At 36.9% G+C, this 13,637-nt stretch overlaps 1 protein-coding gene across 1 annotated transcript in view; it reads right to left on the bottom strand.

The window, feature by feature from the left end:
• Positions 1–4,678: 4,678 nt before the first annotated feature.
• Positions 4,679–13,637, bottom strand: part of LOC107570192 (F-box and leucine-rich repeat protein 5) — a 38,339-nt gene continuing 29,380 nt past the window's right edge. The window contains exons 10-12 of the mRNA XM_016256398.1: positions 11,768–11,830; positions 8,976–9,160; positions 4,679–5,560 (exon numbers count right to left, since the gene is read on the bottom strand). Coding sequence (XP_016111884.1) covers positions 5,484–5,560; positions 8,976–9,160; positions 11,768–11,830 — 325 coding nt within the window. The 3' untranslated portion in view covers positions 4,679–5,483. The remainder of the gene's footprint in view (positions 5,561–8,975; positions 9,161–11,767; positions 11,831–13,637) is intronic.

Below are 13,637 nucleotides of genomic sequence, written 5' to 3'. Positions count from 1 at the left end.
GTGTGTGTGTGTGTGTGTGTGTGAGAGAGAGAGAGAGAGAGCGCGAGAGAGTATTTATGTGAATGAGGTTTCATAAAAACACGAGGTGTGTCACACGTGCTATGAATACAGGAGACTTTATGAAGTCAATGCATCAGCGTTTAGACATCAAACCAAATTGGTACCAGCAGCTGTTGGGAGCTGATATGACTTTGTTTTATTAATGTCTCTTCATGAGAAATATATAACAACATTTTAGAATTTCATGATGAATACTGCGGATTTCTATGATCAATTCCGTCGTCTTAAAATACCACTAAAATAGTTAAGTCATCATTTGGGTTTATTAATAAAAGATGACAAATACCTGATTCATAACAATATTGTCCCTAAAGTGTTCTCAGCTTAAAGCTGCACCTTTACACAGGACACGCTTCAGACACTGCAGAGGGAACTTGATTTGGGAGCTAAACTGATAGATTCAGCACAATGTATATATTCAAATAATAGCTTTATAGCATAAAGGACAAATGCAAAAGGGCCGCTCAGTTTCAACTATCCTGCCAAACTAAAAGGATCATTTAAAATGAAATGAAAAAGTTGAAGTAGTGAAAACTTCAAAGAAATGGTGACCAGTTATACAAACATTTTCACTTAAACAATTACATTCGTCTCGCTGTTGAGAAAAAGTTCACATCCTTCAGTTATAGTGTACTTCTGCTTTATACAAGCACATCTGCTGGGTCAGCCATCAGACAAGGACTTTAAAACATTTATTACTCCTTAACATCATTGGAGTTATTAATATTGATCTTAAAACATTAAAATAATTCCAGGGATGTTGATCAGAGAAATGACATGAACCATGCCTTCTCCATGCAATAAAATTAAAAAACAAAAAGCATTAAATTATGAAACAGCCCGTCCTACTGTTTTATTGTCCCTCAACAAGTTACACAAGTTTCTGTTTGACAACTGCACGGTCCCTGGACTCTGTCCACACACATAAACCTTACCTAACACTCACTCACTAGAGCTGAATACTGAGGACATAAAAAACAGTAACAGTATAAGATGTCAAATGTCCGTCTCACTTTTCCTCTGTATGCAAATACACAGTAATGGCAGTCAAAAGGAAAAGAGACATGATGGTACAGTGTCTCTCCGGCACACTCAGACTATTTGAATTCATTTTACTAGCTGGTTAGTCTGGTATTATTTTGCTAAACACAAAGCAACAGCATCCTGGTAAGCAACCGTGTGTCTCTCTGTGTTTAGGTTTAACGTTAGAGCAAGCTTCAGTACTGTCTCTCTTTATCTGTCCACACACACACACACACACACTCAGGTTTGTTTTTGTGAAAAGTGGGGACTCTCCATAGGCGTAATGGTTTTTATACTGTACAGACCGTATATTCTATTGCCCTACACCAACCCTACACCTCACAGGAGACTTTCTGCATTTTTAGATTTTCAAAAAACTTCATTCTGTATGATTTATAAGCTTTTGTACCCGTGGGGACCACAATTTAGGTCCCCACCGTGACACGAGTCCCCATGAGTCTGTGTGTAGTCAGGTTTAAGTCCCCACCAGAATAGAAAAACAGGTACACACACACATAAACAGAGTCCCGCCCACAAACACGCTCGAGGAAAAGAAAGAAACAAAACGAAACTGTTTGTGGAGTCCCTTTAACACCGAGCTGCTTGTTCTCCATGCAAATGGCAGATGAGCAGGACTCATGCGTGTGCTCGGTTTGCCTCCAGGACCTGCAGGAAAACAGTGCAAACAGGACTCCTCATGTGGGACAGATCTGGAAGAAAACGAGGCTCCAGCTGCAGATCCAGACGAATCCAATGCCCACCAACCACAGAGGACATGGTCTGGGCTGCTACAGCACGAGCAGAGGAGCAGGTAATTGTGGGTCAGGATTGGTTTGAGTCCAATGAAGTACCTGTTTTTAATATGCAATGCATTAACAAGCCATTTTTTACTGGTTCGATGAATATGCATGAGAATAGACAGTTACAGTTTGGTTTACAAATGGTATTTTGATGAGGGATGTTGGTATGGACTTGGTTCCACTACAGAGTAGATGTTGCTCAAATGTGACCCTGGAGCACAAAACCAGTCGCTGGGGGATATTTGTAGCAATAGCCAACAATACATTGTATGGGTCAAAATGATAGATTTATCTTTTATGCCAAATTAGGATATTAAGTAAAGATCATGTTCCATGAAGATATTTAGTACATTTCCTACCGTAAATATATCAAAACGTAATTTTTGTTTAGTAATATGCATTGCTAAGAACTTCATTTGGACAACTTTAAAGATGATTTTCTCAATATTTAGATTTTCAAATAGTTGTATCTCAGCCAAATAGTGTCCTATCCTAACAAACCATACATCAATGGAAAGATTATTTATTCAGCTTTCAGATGATGCATACATCTCAATTTTGAGAAATTGACCCTTATGACTGGTTTTGTGCTCCAGGGTCACAAGACTTTGTAAACTCTTCAGAACAAAGACATAATGATTAAAAGGCAATGATAATAGGAGACATACCTAATTCAAGTTGCCTCAACAGGTTATGACACACAGCTAGTGCCTGTGACAGTTCTCGGTCACAACAGCGATGCTAAAAGTAAAAGATTGAGGTCTTGAGTGACGATGTCCAATGATTCCCAGAGGCAGCTGGAAAATCCAAGACGACGGTTACGGATCGAGAGGCTGAGATGGAGGAAATCCAAAAGGCATCATGTGGCCTCAGGGTGAGATTAAAAAGTGAAATAATTTTCCAAACACTTTCTCCTATCCCAGATTAATAGACATGAGCTATAATTAAGCCATTGGTGGACTTCCCAAAGTGACTTGAACCATGAACATTAGAAGATGGGAGAGGGGCAGTTCCTTCTGGTGCCTTTAGTGGTGCAGAAAAGTTACACACTTCACCCCAAACAAGAACGAAAGCAAAAAAAGTGTTTGTCAGTGTCACCGTTTGAACAAATTTGTTGTTGCCATCAAACCAGTTTTATTCCAAAGTATGGCACCCTTTTGTCTCACCAATGTTCAAGCTAAACTACACCTTTGTGTTCAGAATTTCCATACATCCAAAAGCAACAAGTACAGACGGTTTCACTGCTGGACTGGAAAAAACCTTGCAGAGCAACCAGTCACTGGAAGAACTGGTGGATTCCAGCATCTTTAGCGATCTTAATGCACACTTGGTAAGAGGGCTGAGGTTGAAAGTAGGATATAACTAGTTCCACATGGGACCTGTGCCTACCTGTAAAGAATCCCCCGGAGACGCTAAAGGAATATTTACATTTAATCATTTAGCAGACGCTTTTATCCAAAGTGACTTACAAATGAGGATAATAAAAGCAATCAAAACTAACAAAAGAGCAATAATATGCAAGTGCTATAACAAGTCTCAGTTCCTTAACGCAGTACACATAGCAAGGGTTTTTTTAAACAATATAATAAAAAGAAAACAGAAAATAAAAATAGAGCAAGCTAGTGTTAGAGGTCTTTTTTGCATTTGTTAATTGTATAATAAATGAAAAGACAACAGATAGAATACAAAAAGATTAGAAAGCAAGTGTTAGTTTTTTTTTTAAAGAAAACAAGCAGCAAATGAATAGAGTGCAAGTCTATTCTTTTGTTTTTGAAGAATAGAATTATAATAGAGTGCTAGAGTTAGAGGGTCAAATAAAGATGTTTTTAGTGGTTTCTTGAAGATGGTTAAGGACTGAGCTGCTGGGATTGAGTTGGGCAGGTTATTCCACCAGGAGGGAACGGTTAGTGTAAAAGTCTGTGAAAGTGATTTTCTGCTGCTTTGGGATTAACAATAAAGCGCCGTTCACTTGCAGAACGTAAGCTTCTAGAGGCACATAAGTCTGAAGTAATATGATAGAAAAAAAATATGAGATATCGAAAAATTGTATTTCAATGCTTGTGCATTCTCTCAAACATTTTGCATTCCCCCAAGAAACTCTGCGTTCCCTCACAAAACCATACGCAGAGTTTCATGTGGACACTGCATTTCTCAGGGGAATGGAAAAGCACTGAAATACAATTTTTCCTCTTATCTTCATGTCCCATCCATATCATTTCAGGACAGTGGTGAGCAAATCTAGAGTTTAGCTGATTTTTTTTTCTTTCTTTGCTTCATGCCTTAGGGAATCGGTTTGTAAGGTACTACACTCAGGTTCTCGATTTACATTTGTTTTATATTTCATTTACCACATTTAAGGCAAAAATGCTTTATCTTCACATTCGAGACATTGTTTAGATCGGTGTTGTCTTTTGATGGTAAACTGAAGGTAGGAGTTAATTTTCCAGACATGCTTTAATACTTACAGTGCTGTTCCAAGTCTATATGACTTTCTTTTTTCCACACAACAGAACAGTAAGATATTTTGATGAATTTTGATATCTTGAATTTCACACCTGTACATTTTCAGACTTGCGCAGGTTTGAGGTCATCGAAACCAAACACCGTTGATTCTCGTAGCGGTCTCGTCAATAAACACAAACCACCAAGTTTGAATATGCAGAAGCAGAAATGCAACACGACTTCTCCTCATATGGCTTGGAATATAATGTCATATGGACACTTGTATACTTTTGTGATGTTGTTTTGTCCTTGACAACCCCTATGCTCAATAAAGACTTCAACACAGACAAATGTTGTCTCAAGGTGCTTTTAATGGTCAGCTAATGAACTCAAAAGAAACATGATCATGCAGCATCTAAAAAAACAAAAAAAAACTCAAGAAGAATGAGTGGAGAATTAACGAGTATAACATACCCAGGACTTATTACAGCTCACAAACCACTTTTTTGAACCAACCAAAGCTTGAATTACGGGGAAAGCTCTCTACTTTGACACGGTTGCCAGATATTTAATCACAGACGATGTTTCGCTCAAAGCTCTGGAGAGAATATTAGCAGCTGACTATCTGGCAGTCATCTCCGCATCAGGTTATGAACACTGGTTATAAACTGGCTGTTTCCAAAAGAAACCTGCATTGTTTGACAAACTACAACTCAATGAGCTCGTGAACTCAAGCCTATTAACTTATCTAGAGTCTTTTCCTATTCACGACCTTATTAGTCCAGAGTAGGGGAACCAAAGCAGGTGATTTTAACATCAAACCTAATGACTCCGTAAAGTCAGAATTGAGTTAGAGACGGAGGTGTTATGTGCCTGGGTGAAATACTCAAAACAAAAAACACACACTATGCTGAACTGGCATCTTAAAGCACTCAATTTCCAATTAAAGAGCGTCAGAAAATCCTGTGGACAGTTGAGTTATTTACACATAGCTCTCAGATGAAGGTTTGCAATGCCGAATTTCACTTTATTTGAAGCGTTTTTGATTTTAGGGAAAGCAAGTTGCGTCGAAGAGCATCTCGAACCAATTTCCCGATTAAAGTGCACATGGATGAGAGATGAGAGAGGGGTAAAGAGATGAATACAGAGAAAAGAGCGTCACTCTCCGGATCGACAGCAAGCCCTGAAGCCACACTGCAGATTCTGACACCCGCTGGCCTCGTCAGCATGAGGACCTGCAGGACCACAGAAACTCAAGTTAAGAAGACCCTAAATACATAGACAACGCTCTCAATTCATGCGCGGGCGCGAACAGTTTGAGTAAATGAATCCACAGAGAAGATTCACTAAACTGAGAAAAATAAACTGCACATCTAGAGACGCATTCAAGAGCACAGAAAACATGCTAAATGTGGATAATAAAATGCAACTAGTCTATTAAGTCAGATAAAGCCAGAATTCATAATAGGGCTGCACGATAAATTGAAACGGAATTGAGATCGCGATTCGACAGAAGCTGTGATTGTCATGCGTATCTTTCAGTGAAGCACGGTTCTGTGATCAGCAGTAAATCTCCATCCAAAGGCCAGAAGGTGCTCTCGCGCTGAAACTCCAAATACGCCTCGCAGAAGAAACCCAGAAAATGCTATCGCTGCAGCTGAATAAACAGACGATTCAACTGCTTTCATTGATTCAGCGTGACTAATAAACACACGACTACGGCAATATATGGTTTATCTGAGATCTTATTATTATAATTTTCATTAAAATAAAGTATATTTCTAATGCAATGCCTTTATCACTGCTTAAATACTATGAAATATGTTGCGTGCCTTATTCTGTGTCAGAAGCCACATCATCTCACAGAAGGATTTATTTCAAACACTCGACTGACGTTATGAAGTGAGTTTGGAGTAAAAATATGTTATTAAATGTGGTATTTTCACATGCTTTCAGATGGAGCAGCATTTACATCACAGAGCCGTAGTTCACTGAGAAGCTATGCAAACAGCTGTCATTATCGCAAACGATTTCTTCGATTTCATAATCACGCAATAAAATCGTCTGCGCTTTTTTTTGCGTAACTTGTCAGTGAACTACGGCTATGTGTAGTAGATGCTGCTCCATCTGAAAGCACGTGATGATGATTTCCTGCTGATTACAGAACCGGCTTTACTAACAAGATGCGCATGACAATCGCATTCGATTAATCGTGCAGCCCTAATTCATAATAACACACCCTTTACTCACCAAGATGCCGTCATACTTGGGTTTGGACTTCATATGTGGAATTGTGTGCATTACAGTCATTTACATTTAGCAGACTTTTTCATACATCACATCATACATTTATTACATTCATGTAGCACAGGGATTCTCAAATGTTTGTCAGCCAAGCACATTTAAGCTAAAATATTTAGAGATTTTAAGAATGTGCGTGTGTTTTATTCACATTTATATATATATATATATATATATATATATATATATATATATATATATACATATACACACACACACACACACACACTTAAATATATATAATTTTAACTAAAATGAAATGAAAACGGAAAACAAATGGATAATATTAAAAAACACCAACAGTATCTCAATACTAAAATAGTATCTTCTCTTTAAAAAAGTATTTTCTCTTTTTTTAGTGTTATATTTTAAAAATTATTTAATTCTGATTTGAACTTTGTTATTTATAATAAATACAAAATGTCAAATTGACATTACATTTATTTAAAAAATAAATATTACAAATTTTTTTATAAAAATGTTTTTGTAATATTTATTTGATAAATAAACCATCACAATAAATCATTTATTATTATTTGCTTTTCATCAATTTAGAAACACAGTTTGGAGAAACTTTGTTTTAATTTCATCAGCCATTTTTTATTTAGTCTTTAGTCTACTTTACTTAGTCTTTTTAGTTAACATATTTAGTCAAACTTGTCCGGTTTTTGTTTAGTCAAGTTTTAGTCAATGGAAAACTGTCACATTTTCGTCATGCTTTATAATAGTTAAACTGATTTTAAAAAATTGCTCAATTATAAATCGAAAAGATTGTCATTTGGGAAAATTATTTTTTACATTTCAGGTATTGCATTTTCACCAATAAGCACAAATCAATAGAATGTGGACTATTTGACCTCATCTAGTGTACGGGTTTATTATAGGCTATTTAATATATTAATTAATATCAAAGACTTAGATATGCACTCTCTCGGTCTACATTGTTACATTTTAACAGTACAATTCCTAATAGTAATTCCAAATTGCAATAATGTTTCTCTATTAAAACAACAGCGGTTGAGCAAGTGCATTTAATCAGCGAACACGATCGCAAACGAAACAGAGGAGATCAGATCGAGCTCATTTAAGCTGAACGTCTCACATGGCGATCGCTGAACTTTAGTTTACTCGTTTGTCGGATCATCGTCGGCGCTTTTGTGATGAAGAGCGAGCGCATGGTTGCCAGATCGCAAAAAATACGCAAAACACCAGGCAGAAAATGTATCCTTTTAACAGTGAAGCTCTGATTTGCAGATTTGAACTCTTGATATCTGGCAACCGCACAAATGAAAGCTCGTATAATATTTTGTCTCCTTTTTTTCGACGAAAATTAAGAGGTTTTGGTAAAGTTTTATTTTTTAATAATACATTTTAGGTTTTTTTCATCAATGATATTGCATGTTGATATGTGACCCTGGAGCACAAAACAAGTTTTAAGTGTCAATTTTTTTAAATTGAGATTTATGCATCATCTAAAAGCTGAATAAATAACATTTTCATTGATGTATGGTTTGTTAGGATCGGACACTATTTGGCTGAGATACAACTATTTGAAAATCTGGAATCTGAGGGTGCAAAAAAATCTAAATATTGAGAAAATCATCTTTAAAGTTGTTCAAATGAAGTTCTTAGCAATGCATATTACTAATCAAACATTAAGTTTTGATATATTTACGGTAGGAAATTTACATAATATCTTCATGGAACATGATCTTTACTTAATATCCTAATGATTTTTGGCATAAAAGAGAAATGTATAATTGTGACCCATACAATGTATTGTTGGCTATTGCTACAAATATCCCCCAGCGACTTAACACTGCTTTTGTGCTCCAGGGTCACATATGCATAAGACAAGTTTGTACCAGATGTAGTTGTAGTTCATGCATTTTTTTCTGCAAAGATATTTAACAAGTGATTTGTTTAACAACTTCATGTGTGCTGCACTTGGAATAGAATTTATTAACTACAGGGATAATAAAGAAAAAAAGTTACTTGAATCATGTTGTAGTTACACTTTCAAGTTGACTAGTTAAAAATCGTAAACATTTTTTTTTTTTAAAAATCGATAATCGGTCAAACGTTCTGAAAAAAAAATCGAGATTTACATTTTGTGCCAAATCGCTCAGCCCCAAGTCACAGTTATCGTTTATTGACCTTACTGTCGTCTCGTCTTAGTCATGGGAAAAATGCATTTTTCGTTAACGAAATGAAAACTAGTTTGTGAGCGAGTTATGAAAGTTGTACGTTTTTGTTTCATAAATAACAAACAGTGAAAGACATTCGTTATTCATGTCGATTGTATGGCTGGACTCTTGCATGCACTATGGTGTTCTGTCTATGTGTTACCGTTAATGTTATCGCAGTAGTAAAAGTGCTCGATGTTGAGGGAGGGGCAAGCGGACACCAGCTCCTGAAGCCCCGCCCCCGTGATGAGCAGACAGCCGGAGAGATTGAGATGCAGCAGCAGAGGCAGTCCTCCTCGCTGAGACAGACACCTGCAACAAACACACAGAAGAGTAGCATCATGACATCTTTACTAATGCTTTATATCATTTAAAGAGTGTTTATTATGTATACTGCTTGTAATACAATTCACTCTTAATTGTTTCATAACCAGCTTTGTAACTGTTACCTAAAACAATTTAAAAATGTTTTCAATAATTAAAATAAAATTAAAATAAAATTAATAAATTAGAAAAAAAGGGTAAAAAAATAGGAATTAAATTAGACAATCAGAAATCTGAAAAGTTCAAGTTGAAGTACTAAAATTATTAAAACTAAAACTGAAATAAAAATAAATTAAAGGTAAATAACTATTTGAAGAAAAACTAAAACAATTTAAAAAAATTTAATTAAAATAAACAAAATAAAAAATTAATGAGATAAAAAAAAACTTAAAAAAAAAGAAATTTGGAAACAAATGTGAAACTTTTGACAAATCAGAAATCTGAAATGAAGTCCTAAAATTAACCAAAACTAAAATAAAAATAAGTTAAAGATGAATATAACTATTTGAAGAAAAACTAATACAATTGCTAAAACAAATTGTTTAATAACCAATGTTGCTATTGTTTGCTAAAACTATTCAAATTTGTTTTCATTAATTGAAATAAAGCTGAAATAAAATATAAATATTAGGTAAACAACTTAAACTTAAAAAAATAAATAAAAACATAAGACTATTCAAAAATAATTTCCGTAAATTGAAAAAGCTGAAATAAAATATTCGACAAATAAAATAAATCATAATAGAAATTAGGGCTGCACGATATATCGAAAATTATTGTTATCGCGATAATAGTATACGTGATATCTGTATCGCAGAGAGTTGCGATAAATTAAATGTATTTTATGTGCTAAGGATTTGTGTGTTGCATGCATAGGTTGTCCAAATTTGACCAATCAGATGGGACCTTACTATCTTTATACCCGCCTCCCAAGTATGTGCTTTTATGCTATTGGATAGACCGGGCCCAAAGGTGAACCTAGTGGCTCAGAGCAGAGAGTGGAAAATAAATATGGCAGGAGTAGAGACCAGCGAGGAAAATGACAGCAGCGAAGAACTTGTGTCTAAAAAGAACTGTACGTCTGAAATATGGCAATTTTTCGGCTTCAAGAGAGAAGATGTGTCACAAATGCAGGTACTGTGTAAGTCGTGCCGAAAAACTGTGGTCACGTCGAGAGGAAATACAACTAATCTCCATCTGGAACACAACCACAGGGAGCTATTTGAAGACTTCCGAAAGTGTAAGGCCAAATCGCCACAAGGAATTAACAGATGCTATCACACGCTTTTTAGCTAAAGACATGAGAGAGTTGCGATAAATTAAATGTATTTTATGTGCTAAGGATTTGTGTGTTGCATGCATAGGTTGTCCAAATTTGACCAATCAGATGGGACCTTACTATCTTTATACCCGCCTCCCAAGTATGTGCTTTTATGCTATTGGATAGACCGGGCCCAAAGGTGAACCTAGTGGCTCAGAGCAGAGAGTGGAAAATAAATATGGCAGGAGTAGAGACCAGCGAGGAAAATGACAGCAGCGAAGAACTTGTGTCTAAAAAGAACTGTACGTCTGAAATATGGCAATTTTTCGGCTTCAAGAGAGAAGATGTGTCACAAATGCAGGTACTGTGTAAGTCGTGCCGAAAAACTGTGGTCACGTCGAGAGGAAACACAACTAATCTCCATCTGGAACACAACCACAGGGAGCTATTTGAAGACTTCCGAAAGTGTAAGGCCAAATCTACCAAACCTGCTAACGAAAAGCCATGTAACAATAAGGGAGTCGTACAGACAACCATCGATCAAAGTTTGACAAATGCAACGCCTTACAGAAAAACGTTGAAACGCCACAAGGAATTAACAGATGCTATCACACGCTTTTTAGCTAAAGACATGATGCCTGTTAACACCGTGAGCAAAAGAAGGCTTTGTGGGTCTAATTAACAAATTGGACCGAAGATATCAGCTGCCATCGAGGAATTATTTTTCTCATGTCGCAATTCCACAGATGTACGAGACTTGTGTGAAGACAGTGAGAGCCGAGCTGCGCCAAGTGGACTTCTACGCTAGCACCACTGACCTGTGGTCCAGTCGTACGACTGAGCCGTACATGAGCTATACCGTTCACTTTCTTACTCAAGATTTTGAATTAAAAACACGCTGTCTGGGTGTTGTGTATTTCCCCGAATCCCACACCAGTGAAAACATAGCCCATGGGCTGCGGGATGTTTTAGCCAGCTGGAACTTAGAGGAAAATCAAGTGTCAATTACAACGGAGCCAATGTGGTGAAGGCTACCGAACTTAATAATTGGGTCAGACTACAATGCTTTGGTCACCGCTTGCATCTGGCCATCGGTGAGTGTTGAATGAATTTGCAATAATAAAATTAAAACTGAAAAAAAGGTACAGTTGGATGTAGTATAGACATGATTTGTAATATTTAAGATAATGTGTTTATTTAGGAAATATAATCCACAGAGGTTAGCAAATTGTAACTCACAGTTTTCTATCTCAAATGCTGTTATATAAAATTTTTATTATAGTACTGTAATGTTATTTCATCCTGTATGTCCTCGTTTTGTTTTTTCTTAACTCTACAGAAAATGCTGTTAAAGATGATGAGCGCATTACTCGAGCTCATGAAGCAAAAAGTTAGTGGGACATTTCTCCCACACTTGGAAGGGGAAGATGGCCCTGAAAAAAAGCACAAAAAGAGCACAACCTCCCGGAGCACTCCCTCATCACAGAATGCCCTACAAGGTGGGGTTCAAGGCAGAAAATGATTCAGAGAGTTCCAGAGCAGCAGTGGGCCATAAGCGACGTCCTGTCAGCAGACAGAAAGTCAAGACATTTAGTTCCTTCTTGGCAGGACCTAGATGTACTTGAGTCCATAAACCAGGCATTGCAGCCCCTGCAAGAATTTACAGATGCTCTGTCGGGTGAAAGTTATGCAAGTGTTTCATATGTGAAACCTGTACTTCACTTGATGAACACCTCAATTCTTGCTGCAAAGGTGATTTAACAAAGTCCATAAAGATGAAGATTCTAGAGTACATGAACATGAAGTATGACAACCCAGCAACTCAAGAACTTCTGGACATGACCTGCTTTATGGACCCCAGATTCAAAGCCGCCTACATCAGCGCTGACAAGGTGTCAGACACCAGAGCCAGGGTGATGTCTGAAATTGAAGCAACTGTGCCAAAGGTAAATGTTAATATGACAATAGTAAGTGACAAAATAATGCACTATAACTAGATTTGATTACAATATTTACTTTATTTCTCTATTTTAGGAGCAAAGCCTGAGTGATCAAGATCACAAGGGCATGGGTCCATCAGATGTCACCCTAAAGCCGGCGGCCAAAAAAATCCCTGGGCAGTTTCTTCAAGATATCCCCAGCTCTGTCATCTATGGAACCATCACACGCTGTGGAAGCGGAATTGAACAGCTACATGATGTCTCCCACCATAGACAGTGAGATGGACCCTCTCACTTGGTGGCAAGTCCATCAGGTCAACTTCCCACACCCAGAGGTGTAAAGAGTACCTAAAAACCATACTTGAGTAAAAGTACTGATACATTACAGTGAAAATTACTCCACTACACTACACAGACAACCATTACATTCAACAACTCACAAGGAACTAAAGAACAATTAGGGCTATATATACACACAGGGGGCTAACAAGCTTAAAAAGATAAGACGCACCTGTGGAGACTAATCAAGGGGAACAAATGAACAAACAGACTACTAACACCACGGGAGACAGGAAGTGACAAAAGTCCAGGGCAAGGCACAGAGAGCATGAAACAAAAACAAGAAAGAGCTGATTTGTGAGGAGAGCAATCACGTTTATATTCTAAAACCAAAATAAAACTGAACACCTCAAAATTACAAACCAAAACAAATAAACAAAAAACAATATCTTTCAAAAAGGTCTCTTCAGTATAATGGATAAATAAAATAATGTTAAGTAAAATTAAAAAGCTGAAGCCGCCTTGCACTGGATGTGCTGGTTTCAGTCATTGCCGGCTGCAGTCATGTCCTCATCTCATATATAAAACTACGGTGGCCGAGAAGTGCAAAGCAAATCACAATTCTGAAAACAAAATAACAAATTACAAACGCAAATGCAAGTCTAAAAAACAAAATAGCAATTCAGAAAACATTATAACAAGTCAGAAAACACAATGAAAAATCCGAAGAGGTAGGTATAGTTTGAGATAGTTTGGTTTGGGATTACTCATCGCTGACTGGACGAGACATCTGTCAATCAACGTATACAGAGCAGAACCAGCGGTGAGTAATCCCAAACCAATGGTGCTGTCTCAAACTATACCTACCTCTTCGGATTTTTCATTGGGTTTTCTGACTTGTTATAATGTTTTCTGAATTGTTGTTGTGCTTTCTGGATTGTTATTTTGTTTTTTAGACTTGCATTTGCGTTTGTAATTTGTTATTTTGTTTTCAGAATTGTGATTTGCTTTGCACTTCTCG

This window comes from Sinocyclocheilus grahami, unplaced genomic scaffold (assembly GCF_001515645.1).
Source record: "Sinocyclocheilus grahami isolate Dianchi unplaced genomic scaffold, SAMN03320097.WGS_v1.1 scaffold1425.1, whole genome shotgun sequence".
Lineage (NCBI taxonomy): Eukaryota > Metazoa > Chordata > Actinopteri > Cypriniformes > Cyprinidae > Sinocyclocheilus > Sinocyclocheilus grahami.
The sequence above is the reverse complement of the archived record's forward strand: the minus strand, read 5'-3'. Positions and strand labels throughout refer to the sequence as shown.